This window comes from Amborella trichopoda, chromosome 3 (genome assembly GCF_054954075.1).
Source record: "Amborella trichopoda isolate Santa Cruz 75 chromosome 3, AtrichopodaSantaCruz75HAP2 v2.0, whole genome shotgun sequence".
NCBI classification, from domain to species: Eukaryota; Viridiplantae; Streptophyta; class Magnoliopsida; order Amborellales; family Amborellaceae; genus Amborella; species Amborella trichopoda.
The window spans coordinates 38,121,562-38,144,304 of record NC_142338.1 but is presented as its reverse complement, the minus strand read 5'-3'; the positions used below and the strand labels follow the sequence as shown (position 1 = coordinate 38,144,304).

General features: G+C 37.2%; 1 protein-coding gene and 1 long non-coding RNA gene across 3 annotated transcripts in view; both read right to left on the bottom strand.

Annotated features, from left to right (window-relative positions):
* The window catches only part of LOC110007455 (uncharacterized), a 28,952-nt gene extending 7,308 nt beyond the window's left edge, over positions 1-21,644 (bottom strand). Inside the window, exon 1 of the long non-coding RNA XR_016052497.1 lies at positions 21,223-21,644. This is a non-coding gene — a long non-coding RNA (uncharacterized LOC110007455). The remainder of the gene's footprint in view (positions 1-21,222) is intronic.
* Positions 21,645-22,020: 376 nt separating this feature from the next.
* LOC18422513 (putative methyltransferase TCM_000336) overlaps positions 22,021-22,743 on the bottom strand; it is a 30,878-nt gene continuing 30,155 nt past the window's right edge. The window contains exon 4 of one of the 2 annotated variants that reach the window (XM_006827329.3): positions 22,021-22,518. In XM_006827329.3, coding sequence (XP_006827392.1) covers positions 22,195-22,518 — 324 coding nt within the window. In that variant the 3' untranslated portion in view covers positions 22,021-22,194. The remainder of the gene's footprint in view (positions 22,519-22,743) is intronic. The other variant, XM_020668305.2, reaches the window with a different exon arrangement.

The following is a 22,743-nucleotide window of genomic DNA, read 5'->3' as shown; positions in this document are numbered from 1 at the left end:
CCAGCAAATCTTGTAGTTTTTAGTAGTTATCCATTCTATGCCCCTGTTTTTAGTAGTTATACATTCTACACCAAGCAAATCTTGAAGTTTTTAGTAGTTATCAGTTCTACATTTAGAAAATCTTGTAGTGTTTAGTAGTTACCTATTCTACACCTCTGTTAGTAGTTATCCATTCTACACCCCTTATGAATATGTAAAAAAAGCACTAACGTACCTCTTTTAGGGGTGGGATGTGATAGGGCAGGAAATTTGTGAGAGATAAAGAGAACCCAGAGAGAAAACTTGAAAGAGCAAACCTAGATCTAGAGAGGCAACCTTATGTGCCCCCCCGCCCCTGAAACCAACTTTTAGCCTAGCTCAGCAAAACTCTAGTTCAACCACGTCATGGTTTGGTCAAGTTTAGAGAGAGAACAATAGAGGACATACATACATAGCCGTGATTCTGATATAGGCAAGGCCTTGAAGCCTCGGGTGCCCCGAGCCAATTGGCCCTGCCAGGTATTTTCCTCATTATCTATTTTTCTCTTATTTTTCATTTATTTTATTAGATTTATAATTTTATTCTTTTTTTTTGTTTCAATTTTTCTTTGATTTTTGGATCGATGTTGGCTCCGCCACTAATTTGAGAGTGGATCTATTCATTTTTTAATAGATCTGGTCATAGATCAGAATTTGATTTTCCCCACTTTATCTCACTTTTAAAATCAATTGCTGGTACGAATATGAAGGATCTTCTTTTGAAGATCTCTCTGATTTGCACTGTAAACAACAACTCCTTTATTCAAAAAATAAAAATTTGACACATTGTTGTATGGGAATAAAAGAGAACAACAAATAAATAAATTAAAGCAAGTAAGTTGCCGAAGATTATCTCAATCAGGTTTAGTACACCCCACATCATGTCTCCTCCTTCCAATGGTGCTCGGGAATAATGATCGATCTCAATTCTATTAAGTATAGCAAAATCCTCCAAAAACATATGGATCTTATCTTGAACCAAAGTGTCAAGGCCTCAATGCCTTAGCCTACCTTAAGCCCCCTTGAGTTAACTTATAGAGATAAGAGAGAGAGAGAGAGAGAGAGAGAGAGAGAGAGAGAGAGATCTTCTAGGTGGGGTGTGCCCCTTCTTTTTTCTATAAGAGAATCTTAGCAAGAGAGAGAGATATTCCATAATAGGGCGTGGCCCCTAGAGATAGAGAAAAGGAGAGCTCAGAGAGAAGAGAGAAGAGGAAAGGTGTAAAGAATTATGAGAGGGAGAAACTCTATTTATAGATTTTCCATATCTTAGAGTTTGTCATCTTTAATGAAATCAAATATACCATTAATCTAAAGAGACTTGTGGGGTGAGATATGTGAGTGTTTACAATGCAAATTGAAGAGATCTTTAGAGAAAAATCCCTCATATCCGTACCACAAATTGATTTTAAAAGTGAGATAGAATGGGAAAAATCAAATTTTGATCTGAGGCGATATCTATTAAAAAACAAATAGATTTGCACTCAGATAAGTGGCAGAGCCAGCATCGATCCAAAAAACACAAAAGATTGAAATAGGGACAAAAAAAAAAACAAGGAGAAAAAAAAACGAATAAAATCATCAATCTAACAAAATAAATGAAAAATCAGAGAAAAATAGATGATGAGGAAAATACCTGGTTGGGCCAGTTGGCCCGGGGCACCCAAAGCTTCGTGGCGTCACCGTATTAGAACCAATGCTGTGTATGTATGTCCTACATTTTTCTCTCTTCAAACTTGACCAAACCTTGTCTTGGTTGAACTAGAATTTTACTGATCTAGGCTAAAATTTGGTTTCAGAGGGGAGGAGAGGTTAGGATTTAAGGTTGCTTCTCTATATCTAGGTTTTCTCTCTCGGATCTCTCTATCTCTCTCTCTTTCTCAAATTTCCTGGCCTATCACGTCCCACCCCTAAAAAATGCATGTTAGTATATTTTTATAGACTCAAAAGGGGTGTCGAATAGATAACTACTAAAAACATAGGTGTAGAATAGATAACTACTAAAAACTTCAAGATTTGCTAGGTGTAGAATTGATAACTGCTAAAAACTACAAGATTTGCTAGGTGTAGAATGGATAACTACTAAAAATAAGAGTATAGAATGAATAACTACTAAAAATTACAAGATTTTCATAGGATGGGGACCATGGATTATGGTGGTCAATGGTTTAGGGGTATCCTGAAATAGTGTGGTCTTATGGGTTCAGAAAAACCACAAAATTTTCCAGTTTTAAAATGAGGTTTCCACACTTGCCCCTCTTTGAGGTTCAAGTGCGTGGCAAAGAAATAGACACTCTTTGATGCTCCCTGTCCTTCAAGGAGTAGGTGAGTGGCAAAGATAATGTAGACGTTTTAAATTTTTTCTTGACGTTTCGTGGTTAGAGGGCACACCAACTATCCCTCCAAGACATTGTGCTCCCCGCTCACCCACCTAAGGCATTTTCATCCTAGGGTTTTCAGCATGAGATGTCTATGTGTTACACAAGCTTGAAACGCGATTTAGATTTTCTAGTCATTCCACTTAACTTCATGGGTTTTCACAATTTCAAATTCTTAAACCTGGCATTTTCTTTGATTTCTTTAGGTCCTAAGTTCTTGTATTGGTTTTATTTGTTTGAGAAAAATGTTCGCCTGGTCAATTTTGAAGAGAGATGAGGTGGCAACACAATAATCATCATATATGGGTGTCCAAGCTCCTTCATTTTTAAAAGTCTTTTTAGAAATTTTGAAACTAAGGGGGAAATTCTGAAATGGAACCCTGAGCTTTGGACAGGTCACGATTTTAGCAAAGAAATTAAAGTTTTTGAAAATACAAGCCATATAGTGAATCACTTCGAAAAGAAAAAGATACTTTGAAAAACAAATTTTTAGTTACGAGTTTTAGCTCCTGCAACCATAGAGCCCCCTAAGCAGTTTAACGTCATACAACGATGGACAAACATTCCTGACCTTTTATCTCATATGGGGCTAGACGGATATACCCGACCTTTTATGTCATATGCGGCTAGACATTTTCTGAATACACCCGACCTTTAACGTCATATGGGATTAGACGTTTTCCTATCTCTGCTCTTTTATGTCAAACGAGTTTGAATTTTTCTGAATTTTGATTTTGGTCAGCAGTTTAGACACATGCTACCAGGGAGTATTTGAAAACTTTCGAAAATTAAATGTCAGAAAACACACTCCTTCTTTTTCCTTTTTTTTTTTCTTTAAGGGCTGGGCTGGGCGACGGGCAACATGGGAAGTGTCGCAATAATAATAATAATAATAATAATAATAATAATAATAATAATAATAACAATAATAATAATAATAATAATAATAATAATAATATTAATAATATTAATAATAATAATAATAATAATAATAATAATAATAATAATAATAATAATAATAATAATAATAATAATAATAAGAATAATAATAATAAATTGTTTTTTTTTAAGGAGAAGGACACCCTCTTGGGCTGGGCGACACGTGTAGTGTCGCCCAAAGAAAAAAAAAAAAATTTAAGAAAAAAGGGGATTATGGGTTGAGCAACACAGGTTGTGTTGCCCAAATATTTTTTTTTTTTGTTTTTTTTTGTTGCCTTTGCCCCTGTTTTTGGCATTTTTTTTTTTTTTTTTGCTTCACTACCTCAGCTATGGGGTGTTTAATTTGTTAATGATTCATTGAGCTAGATAGGAACATTTTATTTGCACACACTTTCATACTGAATTTTGACAAACTCAACCCCCTAGTTATGGGGTTTTTGTGCCAAAATTCTAGTTAATGAACCATCATACACACACACGGACATGAGTTTGCCTCATTTTGCCTTAGGTGATCTACCTGAGAGAGAGAATGCTCATCATTTACGAAGTTCACGCATCACCGATATATGGTTATTGGCAATTATACTCATACAACCATAGAGTGCATAGCTAGTTTCAAGCCTTAATAATAGGCATAGAAAATTGGCCTCGAGCGACGTTAGATCGACTAATAGTTTATCCTCTTGTAGAGATAGAGGAAGCCCTTTCCAGAAAGGGATTTTTAAAAAAAAAATAAATAGATGATTTTAACAATTAATTTGAAAAGCATTTTCAAAGAGGGACGAGCCTTACAGGTTTTTCCACCTGAGGCCCCTTTGGTGGTCATTTTCTTTATTTCTTTATTTATTCATTTATTTAAAGAGATGAAAAGGATTTCCTTGTGAGATCGTGAAGGCCCAACAGACTTGACATTTTCCCTTGGCCTTTGGGGCTCACATCCTATGTTTCATAGAACCATGAGGAGTTCTTTGGGTTCTTGTCGAGCTTTCTTCTTAGAGAGGTCTCGACATTCTTGTCACGGTTCATTAAAGTCTTGGCTCTCTAATTGATGTTGTCTTCCCGAGGTTGATTATGTTGGGAACATGTAGGGATTAAGAGGAATAGTCATCATCAGGGTCTGCTTATGCAATATTATTGTGGCTTGCAAGCACTTATTTTGTACTTGAGATTTTGGACTAGCACCTCTGTTTTGGAGGATGTTTTTTTTTTCTTTTTGCCCGTGATGCCCTTTTCGGGTTTCCACCACATCCTTTATTTTTATTATCCTTTTGTTTTTTTTTTTACCAGTGATACCTTTTCAGATTTTCACCACATCCCCTCTTTGTCTTTTATTTTTTTGCCCATTACAGGTATTTTTTTTTGAGATACATTGCATTAATGGGGTCATTGAGTTCATATCCCTCCCGATTTTTTATTTTTTAAGAATTGCATGCATGCACTCTGGTTACCACGAATGACCCTTTCCAATTTGATTTGAATTTGCCTAATGGGTGTGGACTTGCAAGAGTGTAGAAGATCTTTTTGAGTATTATGTCTCATTCTCTTAGAACAACTTTTCTTGGGTATGCCCTCTCGATTCTACGATTGTAAGCTACGATACTTTGTGTTGCTCACAGTTGTTTTTCATCTAGAGTATCAAGGGCAGTGACTCATGCTTTGATCTTTTGGTCCTCGTCTAGGCCTTTATGAATCAACACTCGGACAGACGGTATCTCGACTTCAATGGGTAGCACAGCCTCTATACCATATAATAATGAGTATGGGGTCTTGCTAGTAGGAGTCTTCTTAGTTGCTCGGTAGGTACATAGCACGTCGTTTAGCTTTTCATGTCAATCTTTGCCATATTTTGTTATTCTGTTTATAATTCTGAGAAGTCCTTTGTTTGTGACATTTGTTTGTCTGTTTCCTTGAGGGTAGTACGATGTGGAGAATTTCTGCATTATCCTAAACTTTTTGCACACCTCAGTGACCATTTCATTTTTGAAGTTGGTTCCATTGTCGATAATGATTGACATGAGGACGTCAAATCTGAATACAATGTTGTCCTTTAAGCAAAGGACAACATGTTGCCCTTTAATTTTGACAAATGACGTGGCCTCTACCCATTTTGTGAAGTATTTTGTAGCCGTTAATATGTAACAATGACCATTTGAGGTTTTTTGTGAAATCATTCTGATGATATCAAGACCCCACATGACAAAAGGCCATATAGGCAGTGTTGATTTAAGTGGTACTGATGGTGCATGGATAAAATCTCCATTAAACTGACATTTGGGATACCTCTTAACGAATTTTAAACAATCTTCAGCCATGGTGGTCCAATAATAGCCTTGACACCTAATTTTTTGGGCTAAGGCAGCTGCCCTAGAATGACATCTTTCATCGTGTAATTCTGTTAATACTTGGTCGATTTCTGGATGGTCAAGGCATCGCAAGATAATACCGTCAAAAGATATCTTGAACAGAAGGTCATCTCTTATTAGGAAACCCATGAAAAACCTTCGAAAGGCTTCCTTATCCTTCGTAGTGGCTCTGTCAGGGTATGATCCATCTTTCAACAAAGACAACACATCATGGAACCCTGGTTTTCCTTTAACTAGGGCATCTAGAGCCACGAAAGACATTTCCTCCTCGTTTTCATTTTCTTGTTCTATTTCTTTTTTGATCCTTGGTGGGGAAGGGTCATGTTTGTGTCTGATGTAAAATAGTAGTGTGGTGACTTATAAAGGGATATCAACCATCGAAGCATGAGTCACAAGGTTGTCTGCGAACCAATTGTGGAAGGTGCTTTGCTTAAAATATTTTATCGTCTTTTCCACCTTTTCTTTATATGGCTTGATCTTTTGTTCTTTAGCCTTCCAAATCCCCTGAACTTGGTTTATGATAAGCAAGGAGTCACCAATGACTCGTATTTGCTGGATCTTTAGTTCCATCACATTCTCGAGCCCAGTTATCACGGCTTCGTATTCAGCAATGTTATTGGTACATGAGAAATTCAGTCTGATGGTTGTTGGCATTAAAATCTTCTCGGGTGAGCATAGTATAGCCCCTACACCTAACCCATATTCGTTCTTTGTACCATCGAAGTATAGCTCCCAAGTTTAGTCCTCAATTGTAAAGAAGTCCTTATCAGGGAGATCCGTGTTAACGGTAGTGTTATCTGATAGTGCGTGTTCAGCTAAGTGGTCGGTAATGACTTGTCCTTTGATCAATATTTGAGTGGCATATTCGATCTCGAACTCGCTCAATAGCATTCTCTACTTTGTCAAACGTATGTTAAGAACTGGTCTCTCCAATAGGTATTTGAGTGGATCTATTTTATAGATGAGCTTGATTGTATGATATAAGACATAATGTCTTAATTTTTGCATAACCCAGACAAGCGTTAAGCAATGCTTCTCCATGTTCGTGTATCTTGTCTCATAGTTGATCATGGTTTGTTCTTTTCCATAGTCATCGTATTGTCCTAACATTGCCTCCATGGTTTTGTCTTTCATAGATATGTAAAGGAACAAGGGTTTGTCTGGATTAAGAGGATTAAAGACGAGAGGTTTGGTTAGGTAGTCCTTGATTTGGGCGAACTCCTCTTGGCATTTATTGTCCCATTTGAATGGGGTATCTTTCTTAAGGAGTCTATTGAAAGGTACGCACTTCTCTGTCAGTTGTGAGATAAAATGCTTTATGGCTTGTATGCAACCTTGAAGCCCATGGATTTCTCTGATGTTCCGGGGAGGGGGCCAATTCGGTGATGGCCCGTATTTTGGACAAGTCCACCTCAATGTCCCTTTGGCATACTATTAAAGCTTAATGATTTGTCGGATTCAACTCCAAACACATATTTTCATTAAGTCGTGGAAGATGCTAGTTATTACCCGTTGATAAGTTGCCCCTACATTTTTTAGGCCAAAGGGCATGACACGGTATCAGTAGGTTCTTCATTGCATTCTAAATGATGTTTTGGTCTGGTCTTCTACTGCCATGTGGATCCGGCTGCAACCCGATAAATCATCCATGAACAACAACATCTCGTGCCCCATAATGTTATCGACCAAGGCATCTATGGTTGGTAACCGGGAATTGTCTTTAGGACATGCCTTGTTGAGGTCTTTATAGTCGACACACACTCGGATCCTCCCGTCTTTCCTGGATACAAACACTATGTTGGCGAACCAATTTGCGTAATCAACAGCGGCAATGAATTTTGTCTTGAGCAATTTATCGATTTCTTCTTTGATTTTGAGCTCAAGGTGATTCTTTTGATGTCGTAGTTTCGGCTTTACTGGCCTTGCCCCTTCGTTGAATACCAGGTGATGCACCAATGTGAAATCTAACCCTGACATATCATCGTATGACCAGGCGAAGACATCACGATATTCCTTGATGAAGGAAATCATGTTTTTTCGCTTCTCAAGAGATAAGGAAGTTTCAATCTTGGTTAACCTTGGATCCTTCTGAGTTCCTAGGCTGACGTCAATTGTCTCTTCGACGGTAGCTGTTGGGTTACCATCAAATCTCTTCTTGAACTCCTCAACATAGGAAGTGAGTACCTCAAGTTGAGGGATTTCTTCAGACTCTTGGCTCTCTTGATCTTCATCCGGGTTGTCTGATTCGTCATCTTGGGTGTTTTGTATTGTTAATGGGTTATCCTAAGTGTTTGTCGTTTTCTTTATTATCATCTTTATCATGTTTCGAATTTTCACCAATTTTTAAACGTCACAAGAGGTGTCCCTTATGGGACTCGCAAGTGATATGTTGGGGATCAGACGGGCAGGGTGGTTAAGTAGCCCCCCAGCCTGCGACTATCTATTTTGTGGTACCAAGACTTGAAGGTGTCGTTCATATGCTTCCAGTGATTCTCGAGATATGGAATGATTGACTGTAAGAATCCTAAAATTTCAAAAAAAAAAAAAAAGAAAAAAAAAAAAAAGAGAAGAGAGAAAAGAAACTTTTAATAAGAGATGGTCCACATGAGCATGATGGTCCTTAGGGACCATCACTATTTTCAAAAGCTTTTGGTTTAAGCTTTCCTTACCTTTACCACGTCCTTTATTTGACGTGGGGTATTAACATTTCAGGAGTAATATAATTGTTACACCTCATGTATGAAGTGTAACTTAATAAAATAATATAATAAGGTGTTTTAAGAATTTAAATAGGAGAGGTGAGGACTCCCACTCTAGAAAATTTTGAGATCTCTCTCTCACTAGTCGAAGCGCAGTGAGCTCTTTCTCTCTCTAGCCGAATTTTATCGGAAACTCCCTCTCAAATCTTTTAGGTAAGTGGCCTCATTGTCTCGAAAAATAATCCATTCTTTTTAAAAATAAAATGAAATAATTACTTCTGCTTATTATCATGAATTTTAGGCGCGATAAATTTTATGCGAAAGCGACCTCATTATTTCGAAGAATAATCTTTTTAGTAAAAATGGTGACATTTTATCTATTGTAAAATATTTTAAATGCTGTAAATTCTTAAAAATAAATTTATTTATTTTTCTTGTCCATTGTTAGAAAATTTTAGATACTGTAAAATTATTAAAAATAAATGTGATATTTCTGCTTTTAGTAAAATTGTGAGATTTCTTTCTACTGTTTTTTAATATTTAGACATTATAAATTTCATGTGCAAATGACTGTCTTATTATTTGAAAACTGATATTTTTGCATTTGATTATAGCATTGTCTATGAAATGTTCATTTGTGAATTGACATCCCATAAATTGTGATAATTTTGTATTCGTGAATTTCTATAAGAGTTTTTCTATCCATATTAGATTGGCAATTATGCTAGAATGTCTTCACGAACTGCTACCTTTCTTCATTTGAGCCCAAATTATTTGACTGGTTATTTTAGAAATGTTATTGAAAGTGATTGTTATTAATGGTTTCAGTAAAATTCATATTAATAATTTCAGTGATATGTTGAGTACATGATATTGTTGCTTTTGAATGTTTAAAGAGATTTAGAAATACTTTAAGTATGCAAGTGGACTCATTTGATTCGCCGGTGAGGTAAAAGTGGAGCTATTTTGGACGCCGGTAGGGATTAAGTGGACTCATCCAGTACGCCGGCGGTGAGGTATAAGTAGACCCGCAGAGATTAAGTGGACCTAACTGGGATGCCGATAGGGATTAAGTGGATCCATCAGGATGCTGATGGGGTATATAGGTGACATACTTGGGACACCAGTATGGTAATTTGTGAAATCCTTTGAATTATGCATTGCCGTTAAAATGTTATACGCATTTCAATTATTCGAATTATACTTAATTATGCATTTTTTTTTAAAGTGAAACTGTTAATGCATTTCTTTCAATAGATCTCCTTTTTGAAAATATTGATATCTTTCAATCATGATCATTTTTAGGATTATGATGATCACTTACTGAGTAGCCAAACTCATCAAAATATGGTAAACATTTTTTTCAGGATAACTGCAGTTTCATTTTGAGTGCTCGTCAAGATCAACTTTGGAAGATATTGTAGTTGTGCTTAAACTTTCTTTTGTTACTTTGGAAGAATTCGCCACTGTAAATTTATCCTATCAAGAGATGTATATATGTTTTGACTGTCACATCTCAGGAATATCAGTATTGTAAATTCTTGGGGTATGACAATTTTGGTATCAAAGCAATAGGTTTAAGACTCTTAGGAAATTTAAAAAGAACGTACTTAAAATCATATTTATTGCGTGTACAGACCGGGACGAAGTCAAGATCCATAATACCTTAAACTAATATGGAAGGAATTTACAAAGCCTTGGAAAATATAGTTACTCTAATGCAACATCAGATGGAAAACAACAACCCACCCAGGCAGTCAGTTACGGGAAATGGTGGGAGTAATATCGAACAATTTAAAAAATTGAGCCCACCTCCTTTTAAGGGTGTTGTAAACCCACTGGAAGCCGAGGGGTGGATTACGCAATTGGAGAAAATATTCGAGGAAATGGAATGTCTTGATGATAGGAAGGTGGCCTTAGCAGTTTTTATGTTAGAAGGTGAAGCACAACATTGGTGGCGAATGGCAAAAGGAGTATTGGTCAAAGAAAATAAACCTTTGACTTGGGAAGTATTTCTAGAGGAATTTAATGAAAAGTATTTCCCAGATTTTATTCGAGACCAAAAAGAAATGGAATTTCTGGAATTAATCCAAGGAAACCAGACAGTAGCACAATACGAGGCCAAGTTTACTGAATTGGTCAGGTTTGCACCACATATGATTAACAATGAGGCAAGAAAGGTGAAGAAATTTGAAAGGGGTCTCAGACCAGCTATTAGAAGCAGGATATCAGTCTCAAAATTGAGAACTTATACTGAAATAGTGGATCGAGCCCAAATTGTCGAAAAAGATTTTGAAGATTACCAAAAGACAAAAAATCAGAAAAGTCAAGTTAAACCTACACCATCTAATCGACATCAGTTTGAAAGGACAAACAAGAAGCCATGGCTTTTGCCACTTCAAAGCCCAATAGAACCATGTAAAAAATGTGGGAAAAATCATGGATCGAGCCCTTGTTATTGGAACCGGAGCCTATTTTAAAGGTGGAAATTTGAGGCACCAGATTAGAGAATGTCCTAACTTACAGATGTAACAGCTTCCAAAGCAGGGAGAGATAGCTCGAAAGCCTCAGATGAAGGGAAGAGTATTTTTCATCACCCAGCAAGACGCTCAGGCCTCAAAATCAGTGATCCAAGGTATTATTATTATCTTCCAAAAAGTAGCTCGTGTTTTGATTGATCCTGGATCTACTCATTCATTTGTGTCACCACACTTTGCATGCCACTTAAAGGTAGAATCAGAACAATTAGAATACATTCTAGAGGTAGCCACATCGATGGGAAATTCAAGTGACACCAATATAGTGTACAAATCTTGTGTAATAAAGATAGAAGAAAATGAACCGTTGGTTGATTTAATACTCCTAAAAATTCAAGATTTTGATGTAATCTTAGGCATGGATTGGCTTTTTGCATACCTTACAAGTATTGATTGTTGCAAGAAAATGGTTACCTTTAGTAATCCGAATCAACCAGTATTTTATTTCGATGGTATCCTAGAAGACTCCCCATCATATTTAATTTCCTGTATTCGAGCTAATCGCCTCCTTCGAAAAGGGTGTCAAGGCTTTCTTGCTTATATCAAAGAAAATAGGAAGGAAGAGATAAATTTGGATACCAGTCCGATTATCCGAGAATTTCCCGACATTTTTCCTGAAGAATTGCTAGGATTACCGCCTGACAGGGAAATTGAATTCTCTATTGAATTAGGACCATGAGATTGTGTATCGATTATAGACAGTTGAACCAAGTGACAGTGAAAAATAAGTATCCATTACCTAGAATTGATGATTTATTTGATCAATTACAAGGATCACAAGTGTTTTCAAAAATTGATCTTAGATCTGGATACCATCAGCTTAAGATTAAAAATGAAGATATACTCAAGACAACTTTCAAAACAAGATATGGCCATTATGAATTTGTAGCCATGCCTTTTGGATTAACCAATGTACCGACTGCATCTATGGATTTGATGAATTGGGTCTTTGAGCCTTTTTTGGATAAATTTATTGTGGTATTCATCGATGATATTTTAATTTATTCCAAGAATCAGAAGGAACATGAGCAGCATGTAATAATGGTATTGCAAATATTAAGAGAAAAGAAATTGTATGCCAAACTTAGTAAATGTGAATTTGGCTTGAGCAAGTGACATTTTTAGGACATGTCATATCAAAAGAAGGTCTATCAGTTGTTCCTTCAAAGGTTGAAGCCATTGTTAATTGGAAATAACCAAGTAATGTAACTGAAGTTCGAAGCTTTTTGGGATTGGCCGGATATTGCAGAAAATTTGTAGAAGGATTTTCTCGATTCGCAACCCCATTGACTCGATTGACACAGAAAAATGTCAAATTTGAGTGGACAAGTGAATGTGAGAAGAGTTTTCAAGAACTAAAGTTCGATTAACTTCAGCACCTATTTTAACTATTCCTGAGGGGAGTGGGGGATTTGTGATTTATAGTGATGCTTCACATAAAGGCTTGGGTTGTGTATTAATACAATATGAGAAAGTAGTGGCATATACAATCAAACAGTTGAAAGAATATGGGAAAAAATATCCAATTCATGACTTGGAACTGGCTGCAATAGTATTCGCTTTGAAAATGTGGAGGCATTATCTATATAGTGAGCAATTCGAAATATACACGGATCATAAGAGCTTGAAATACCTCTTCTCTCAGAAGGATTTAAATATGCGGCACATAAGATGGATGGATTTCTTAAAAGATTATGATTGTACAATCCATTATCATTCAGGAAAAGCTAACATTATGGCCGACGCTCTAAGTAGAAAATCTACGGGAGTCTTAGCTCATCTAATGATCCAAGAAATGAGATTGTTAGAGGAAATAGTGGATTGGCATCCGGCTACGTCCATTAATGGTGTGGAAAGTATGATTGCCAACATTAAGGCAGAACCCCAATTAATCCAACCGATTCGATCGGTACAAAAGAAAAACCCTCAGCTTATAACACTTGTAAAAGATGTGAAGCTGGAAAAAAGAGACGAATTCTCTATATATAGTGAGGATTTGCTAAGATTTAAAGTCGGATTTGTGTCCCGAATGATGAGAGTGTGAAGAAAGCTATATTGGAAGAAGCACATCACTCTCGTTATACTATATATCCCGAAAGTATTAAAATGTATCACGACCTAAAAAAAACCTTTTAGTAGAATAATATGAAAAAAGAGGTAGCACTATTTGTGTCTAAGTGCCTAACACGCCAGCAAGTAAAAGCTGAGCATCAAAGACCCGCTGGGTTATTGCAGCCTTTACCCGTGCCAGAGTGGAAGTGGGAGCACATCTCTATGGATTTTGTCTCTGGCTTGCCTAGAACAAATTCAGGACATGATAGCAATTAGGTCGTTGTGAACCGGCTGACCAAAGCTGCCCACTTTCTGCTGATTCGCACGACGTACACTTTGGATCGACTGGCCTAGTTGTACATTAAGGAAATAGTGCGGTTATATGGAGTTCCGGTCAGTATTGTATTGAATAGGGATACTCGATTTACTTCTAAATTTTGGGCTAGGCTACAGTCAACCATGGGGACGAGACTCACCTTTAGCACTGCCTTTCACCCCCAAACTGATGAACAATCGGAGAGGACCATCCAAACCTTAGAAGATATGCTGAGGGCTTGTGTCATTGACTTTACAGGAAGTTGGGATGACCATTTACCCTTGATTGAGTTTTCTTATAATAATAGCTTCCAAGTCAGTATTCAGATGGCACTATATGAAGCCTTGTATGGAAGGAAATGCAAGTCACCCATCTGTTGGGACAAGATTGGTGAAAGAAAGCTTTTGGGGCGAAAAATTATCCAGGTAACCACAGATAAGATAGCATTAATTCGAGAAAGGCTCAGGTCAGCTTAGAGTCGGCAAAAGAGTGATGTCGATAACCGAAGGAGAGATCTTGAATTTGAGGAAGGTGATCGAGTTTTCCTAAAAATCTCACCAATAAAAAGCATTATGAGATTCGGCAAGAAAGGAAAGCTGAGCCCACGTTACATCGGGCTTTTTGAAATCCTGGAAAGAGTCGGAGCTGTCGCTTATAGACTTGCCTTACCACCTGAATTGGCAAACGTCCATAATGTCTTCCTTGTATAATCACTACGAAAATATCAACCCGACCCATCCCATATCTTGAAATATGAACCTTTATCGATCAGGAAGGACCTATCCTTCATTGAGGAGCCAATTTTAATACTGGATAGAACGGTACAAGTGTTGCGCAACAAAGAGATTCTTTTGGTCCGTTTATTATAGCAATACCATTCAAGAGAGGAGTCAACTTGGCAATGAGAAGACGATATCAGAGAAAAATATCCCTATCTTTTTCAGTAATTAGGTACACAAATTTAGAGGACTAAATTTCTTCAAGGGGGAAGAATGTAATAATCCTAAATTTCAAAAAAAAAAAAGAAAAAAAAAAAAAGAAAAAAAAAAAAAGAAGAGAGAAAAGAAACTTTTAATAAGAGATGGTCCACACAAGCATGATGGTCCTTAGGGACCATCACTATTTTCAAAAGCTTTTGGTTTAAGCTTTCCTTACCTTTACCACGTCCTTTAGTTGACGTGGGGTTTTAACATTTCAAGAGTAATATAATTGGTACACCTCATATATGAGGTGTAACTTAATAAAATAATATAATAAGGTGTTTTAAGAATTTAAATAGGAGAGGTGAGGACTCCCACCATAGAAAATTTTGAGATCTCTCTCTCTAGTCGAAATGCAGTGAGCGCTTTCTCTCTCTAGCCGAATTTTTATTGGAAACTCCCTCTCAAATATTTTAGGTAAGTGGCCTCATTGTCTTGAAAAATAATCCATTCTTTTAAAAAATAAAATGAAATAATTACTTCTGCTTATTATCATGAATTTTAGGCGCGATAAATTTTATGCGCAAGCGACCTCATTATTTCGAAGAATAATCTTTTTAGTAAAAATGGTGACATTTTATCTATTGTAAAATATTTTAAATGCTGTAAATTCTTAGAAATAAATTTATTTATTTTTCTTGTCCATTGTTAGAAAATTTTAGATACTGTAAATTATTAAAAATAAATGTGATATTTCTGCTTTTAGTAAAATTGTGAGATTTCTTTCTACTGTTTTTTAATATTTAGACATTGTAAATTTCGTGTGCAAATGACCTACTTGGGACGCCAATAGGGCAATTTGTGAAATCCTTTGAATTATGCATTGCCGTTAAAATATTATATGCATTTCAATTATTCGAATTATACTTAATTATGTGTTTTTTTTAAAGTGAAACTATTAATGCATTTTTGTTAATAGATCTCCTTTTTGAAAATATTGATATCTTTCAATCATGATTATTTTTAGGATTATGATGACCACTTACTGAGTAGCCGAACTCATCAAATTATGGTAAACATTTTTTTCAGGATAACTGCGGTTTCATTTTGAGTGCTCGTCAGGATCAACTTTGGAAGATACTATAGTTGTGCTTAAACTTTATTTTGTTACTTTGTAAGAATTCGCCACTGTAAATTTGTCCTATCAAGAGATGTATATATGTTTTGACTGTCACATCTCAGGAATATCAGTACTGTAAATTCTTGGGGCGTGACATTGACCAATTTCATCCCTAGGTTCGAACAGGAAAATGAGCATGATTGGCTGTGTCAGAACCAACGTATATACTTTTCAAGTCCAGGTTAGTGAAAAGGTCTTCAATTCCTAGTTCTTGTGTGTTCTGAGGTGTGAAAGGAGAATCCTCCACCATTGGGGAATTAAGGATCACCTTTGGTCGTTTCGAAGGATAAGCATCGAAAGGGTCGAGGCTTTGAATGCCGCCAGATACAAAGCCCAGATGGCATGAAGGTCTCATCCGGAGTTGAAATAAGTTAGATAACACCCGAGTCCTCTTCAATCCCCGTTTTCAGTTTTGGCTTGCGACGATTCTGAGATCGCCTCCGTTACGCCTTGCCCTTGACTTCCCAAGCCTTGGCTTGGTTGGAAGCCTTGGGAGAAGAGCATGTGCCAAGCCTCGAGGGATACAAAACCGTATCGATGTTGACATTGGATGGTGTCTTCCATCAATACGTAAGCTTGCAGAATTTGAGGAATATGGTCGCTGCCCCCAAGGCTTAAGGTGACACAATTAGCTTGCTCAAAGGAAACAAGCGAGATTTCTCCGAGCTCGACTCCCACAGCTAGCTTTCCAGTTATCTACACTAGAGCTTGGAAGAGAAAAAATTTCAGCACATACCTTAACGACGATGTTATTAGTTGGAAATTTGAGGTATTGATGAAGCGTAGAGGTTACCACAAGATTCTCATGCAGCCATGGCCTTCTTAGTAGTATGTTTAATGAGGGTTTTATGTCCAAGACATGAACATTTATCACTTGGACGATGGGGTCGATCTTGAGTGTAAGCGGCAGTATGCCTTCAATTTGTCTCTTGGTCCCATCATACACAACGATATTGACCTGACATGGCTCGAAATTATCCGAGTTCTTGCCTATCTGTTTACTATTTTCATAGGGCATATGTTTAAGGATGCCTCATTGTCAATGAGCACCCTTTATATCTCATATCCTTCCATGAAAACAATGATGTGCAGTGGTTGGATGTGAAAGCGATTGAAGCTAGCTGTGATGTCATCGTATATGAACACGATCGATGTTGGTGTTGTCAACTGGTTGATCATCCCACTCAGCTCTTCTGGTTGGATGTTGCTTGGGATGTGCGTTTTGGAGAGGACCTTCTCGATTTGGGCATTATATGTTAGTGAGTTGGCTAGCAGCACCAAGATGGAGATGTGAGCTTAGATCTTGCCAAGATGTGCTGGCAAATCGTAAGTGGTCGAGTTTTCTCTTGACTCCTTTTGGGGTTCTAGATTTATGGTAATCGCTGGTCGCTTGGGCTCAGGGGTTTTCCCTATTCTTTCCTCGAGGGTATCGGCCATCAAACGGATGGGCTTGAAAACTCTGCCTCTTAGGGTCAAGGAGTCTACTTCACTTACCTGAAGCTCGATAGGGTCGGCCCTTGCGAGAGTGATGGGGTGCTTTAGGGTGTTGGTCCCTCGATTGGAGGATGATCCTTTCTCGTTGATCCAGACCACATCGATTTCTAACATGTCGTCCTCATCATATTGGTCCCACTTGAGTGGGTTGTCGAGGCTTTGAGATGAAAGGGTTCCTTTTAGAAGATCCAGTACATCATCTTGGGGCTCTTGCAGGTGATGACCACTAGTGAATATGAATTAAGTTGGGTCTTCTTCTTCAACTCCATTCTCAATCATGTGGATGATGATGTTCCCCTTAGAATAGTTTTGAGCTTCTGTCTTTTCGGCAATTGTGACTGTATTTTCCAGAAGAGAATTTGTAAAGATACCCATCTTTTGATTGGGCTCCTCGACAGGCTGATTCTTTTGTGGTACAGTGATGTCCCTCTATCGATCAACCCCTAAATGACGCGTTTTAAATGATAGCATTTTCGTGTGTCATGTGCATGGTTTCGGTGCCATTTGCACCACTTGCTCCTGTCCGCGACTTAGAATGGTGGCTCAGATAGTGCTGGGAGGCAAACCATGTCTTTGGATATGAATAATTCAAGCACCTTTACTAATGGGTCTTTGAGATAAGTGAAATTATCCCCTCGCATTTTTTTGTTATTTTGAGCGTTGACTCTAAGCCGACACCTTTGATTTTGGTTCTAGTAGTTGTGTTGAGTAGCTGAACCTCGAGCCGGCCCATTATCTTATTTTTTTGGAGTGGTTATTGATTTGTTCTCGGGTCTAGTGCTGAGAGGTGTTCCTCTGGCCCTTTCGTGGCATGCCACCTGCTCAATCATGGAGTCGAAAGAGTAGGAGATAAGACCTTAGTTGAAGAAGATCCTGTATTCGGGAGCAACATTTTCTAAGGACATGGAGATCTTGGCCGGGTCTATGAGTAGACATTCAATGACTCGCATCGCCGCCTCGTAGAATCAATTTATGAAATCTTCAAAGGATTATCTTGGATTTTGTTATGTTGCACTGAGTTCGCACAGGGAGAGAGGTTTTGGTGTCGATCCACAGTAGTGAGATATAGATTGAACATTTCATCTAGAGTGATGTGCGGTTGAGTACACATCATTCTTCAATGCCAATTCAAAGCCTCGCCCAACAACGTTTGCGAAATTATGGCCTTCAGTTGATTTGGCCTATCTCGCAAACCTCGAACGGAGAGGAAGTATGCATTAATGTGGGTATCTGGATCGCTCTTCCCATTGAACTTGTTTCGGAATTCTGGGATGATGAATCCGAAGGAAAGGTCCTCCATGCCTCTGAGGGTCTCATGAATATAGGCTTTCGGGGGTAAAACTTCGTGAACGTCCATTCTTACAAGTATGTCTTGCATTGCTTTCATAATGACGGTAGGTCCACCGGTTGGCAGGTTCCCAAGTGTAGACTGATGAGTCAAGGCTTGGGATATGTATTGGCCCGTATGGACCTGAGGTTGATGAGTCGCAGTCACCATGGCAGTTTGGTATACGTGGGCCTGAGGGACGTATTTTAACTTTTAGTTTAGACCAGAGTTAGGTCCTAGACTCGAGATCTTGCTATACTTAATGGGTTTTGGTTTTGACCCTAAACTAAGATGAGCCTAGTCAAGTTCTAGAGGCAATTCTATTTTTAGACCTAGACTAAGATCTAGACTGGATAGGTACGAGTCTTGGCTTGGACCAAGAGGATGTCTAAGTTCGGACCTGGGTGTGAACCAGGTTTAGACCTGGACTAAGCTGAGTACAAGCCTAGGCTTGGACCTAGAGGGTTTTGAGTATCAGACCGGGTGTTGACCTAGACTGAATCAAGGTTGGGTTAGGTACGAGCCCTTGGCTCGGACCAAAAGGGGGCCTAGGTTCGAACCTAGGCTAGGCTGAGCACAAGCCTGAACTTTGACCCATAAGGTTTCAAAATTAGACCGAGTGTAGACTCGGACTAAGGTCTAGGTGAGATCTTAGATCAGGACAAAGATCTAAGACTAATAAACTATAATAAGCAAACAAAACACTCGGAAACTTTGCCCTAAACTATGGTAGGCTAGGTCTGAGTGGGTTCCTAAGTATAGAAATGCGGCTAAGCTGAGCAGGTCCCCACGTAGGTCCTGGCCACCTGTTAAAGGAATCAACCAGGTCCTGCTATGTGTGGAGTTGTTTTGAGGCTAAGGATTACAGAGGGGCGCTCACTGTTTAAGTCATGCGAATCCAACCGCCTTAGCTCTCAAGGCTAGGTTTGCCTACAGTTAATGCTGGATTTTGGAGGGTTTTGAAACTTTTTGTTGGTTTCCCGGGTTTCCCCGGTCCATTGTGTGCAAGAGTGTGCAAAAAAGCATGCAGGTGAAAATAAAATAGAAAATAGGCAAACACAAGATATCAGAAAGTATGAGCACTTGGCACAAACCGTGCCGAGTGACGTGCGCTTTGAGTCTGAGTCTTAACAGACCAAAAGCACAGTGAAGGTGCAGGGGTAAGCAACCCCTAAGAAGGTCAACAGTTAATAAAAGTAGAACCAAGCAGAACCCATGCTTAGTTGGGTATGCCCTGAGTCAGGGGTGACTTGATCAAGGCATAATTAAAGAGAGTGTGTAGGTAACCCTGGATTTTTTTTTCCCTTCTTTTTTTTGATGAATGGAGAGAAGTGGCAAATGTTGAATCATAAGCAAAGAAATAAAAAGTGACTTTTTTCTTTTTTCACAAAGTATTTTTATTTTTATTTTTATTTTTTATTTTTAAAAAGAAGATGCCTTAAATGTGAATTTTTTTTTTTAAGTGAAGGGTCTCTTTTTTTTATTTTTTTCGTGAAAATGAAATGGCTTACAAAAAGAAACTTCTGTAAAAAAAATAAAATAAAAAATGAAACCAAATAAGCTTTAAATTTTTTTTTTTTTTTTCTTACAAAGCAAATTTTCTTTTTTCAAAAATGAGAAAGGCCCTAAAATTTTTATTTTTAATTTTTTTGAAATTTAGCAAAAGAGGTTTTTTTTTTTATTTTTTATTTTTGGAGATAGAATGGCCCTTACAAAAACAAAAAAATTTACAACAACCATCACTTTTTTTTCTTTGTTAAAACAAAGAGGCCTTAAAAATTTTCTTTTTTGAAATACTAAAAAAGAAAAATTCCTTTTTTTTTTAAAATGAAATGATTTTTTTTTTTTTTTTTCTCTTCTGTCTTCTGTTTGAAGTTGAAGAGGCCTTCGAACACAATATTTCTGTTTCATAGAGACATAAAAAAGTTCAAAAAACTACCAAGGTAGTAAAAAAAGAAAATAACGATTAAAAAACCAAAAAATTCGTGATCCGAGAGGGAAGTTGTTACTGTTATAGTCGGTTGCGCGCGCAAGGCAGTTTTCAGGAGCACAGGGTCTAGCCGGCAAGCTTGAAAAATATACTTAGGCAGAAGTGTTTATTGCTGAGGTAAAAGCTGCGCTTAAACAGTACCTTATAGAATAGGGAATGCATTGCAAAGATGGAGGAATATCAGTAAGATAGGCTAGCGTTGCAAAGAAGGGCGAATCAAAGGCATATCAGTAAGGTAGGCTACAATCACACACATCACGACTATGGACCTTGCGACCTCTTTCTCTTCTAAACTTCAACAGCCTTATTTCTCTTACTATTATTTCTTCTCATTACTTTAAAGAACACGTGATACCCAAACCTTTATCCAATTCCCTTAGAAGCATAAGATAAACATGTGAGACCCAAAACTTTTATCCAATTCCCTTAGATGCAGAAGATTAACCAAAAGAATAAACGTGCTCTATTTAGAAGGCAACTGGGTGACAAAAGAAATTCTAAATTATAGGAAGGAATCGAAGCAAGGCTTTCCTATGGAAAACATTCTCTCTTTGTTTCGCCTCTTTCTTGGAATTTTATTTTTTAAAACGACCCTCAAAAGGAGATCAGGGGCTGTTTTCATTTTCTGTTTTATTTTTATTTTTTGTGCATGGATCTAGCTCGAAATACCCCACGGTGGATGTCAAACTATTTACATGCAAATCAGAGAGTTCTTCCGAGGAAGATCCCCACAAACTGATTTTAAAAGTGAGAAAAAGTGGGGAAAATCAAATTCTAATCTAAGACCAGATCTATTAAAAAACAAATTGATCCGTTCTCAAATCAGTGGCAGAGCCAACATCGATCTGCCAGTATGGATCTAAAAAGCACAAAAGATTGAAATAAAAAATTAAAAAAATAATTAAAAAAAAGAAAGAATAAAATCATAAATCTAAAAAAATAGAAAGAATAAAATCATAAATCTAACAAAATAAATGAAAAGTAAGAGAAAAAGAGCTGATGAGGAAAATACCTGGCTAGGCTAGTTGGTTCGAGGCACCAGAGGCTTTGCCTGTATTAGAACCACAGTTGTGTATGTATGTCATATGTTGTTCTCTCTTTAAACTTGACCAAACATTGGATTGGTTGACCAAACCTTGGCTAAAAGTTTGTTTCAAGGACGGCTAGAAATCTAGGTTTTCTCTCTATGCAGTCTTTATCTCTCTCAGATTTCCTGGCCTACCATGTCTCATCTCTAAAAGAGGCACGTTAGTGTTTTTTGTAGACTCAAAAGGGATATAGAATGGATAACTACTAAAAGCAGAGGTGTGGAATGGTTAACTACTAAAAACTTGTAGACTCAAAAGGGGGATAACTACTAAAAACGGAAGTATAGAATGGTTAAATACTAAAAACTTGTAGACTCAAAAGGGGTGTACAATGGATAACTACTAAAACCAGGGATGTAGAATCAAAAAGAGTGTAGAATGGATAACTACTAAAGCCAGGGATGTAGAATGGTTAACTACTAAAAACTTGTAGACTCAAAATGGGTGTAGAATGGATGACTAATAAAAACAAGGCTGTAAAATGATTAACTACTAAAAACTTTATTAATTTCACTAGTGATTTTAATTGTAATTAGACGTTGTAAGTATCTTGCCGATGAAAGGAAAAAAAAAAAATTTAATTTATATATATTGTGCTTTATCACATAGTTCACCTTTCACTCTAAATATCTTCTTGATGAATTCTTTCCTCTCTCAAATTTTCAGCTTCAATCTATGATTTAGTGTGCAGTATAACATATTTTTGGATAACTACTTATAGATTAAGAGGAGAAAATGGAACTTCATAATTTCCGATATTTAATGTCATGCCAAAAACATGAAACAGCGTTGGTCAACATAGTGGCAACAAAATGAAAATTCAATGCCTTACTTGCCATTGAAAAGGAAATTTTGCAAACAACCAAAATCAAAGGGAAATGCACAATGCATAGAAATCAATGTGATTTCCTTAGGACTATAGAGAAGCTGATCTCCTTAGTCTCCACTTGAGCCATTTCCTTTTCAAGTATCTCTCCATACTTCTCAAACAAATTGTCATTTATTTTCTCTCCAAAATGTTGCTTAAGCATGGGCTCATTTATTGACCGAACTGCCATCACTATTTTTCTGCAGTGGTTATGTTTTCGATGTGTATTGAGCACCTCCACATGCTCAATTTGGAAGGACCCTTCTCTCATGACCTCCTCTTCCACTTCCTTTAAGGATGGAGCGTAGAAAGGCACATCGTAAGAATCCACCTTTTCCTTTTCAACCAAACCCTAAACAAGTAAATAATTCTTTTTTCACTTTAAATACAAAAATAAATCTCAGAATCTTATTTCGTATTGAAGCGAAAAATAATTATTAGTATGAAAAAAACTATATAAGATTGACACTTATATTTTAAAATTAAGGTGTACCTCAAAAACCTATTGAAGAAGTTTGCTTTTTATGTTGGAAAACTATTTAATTGATCATCTCGATGTCAAGATGTATAGATATAT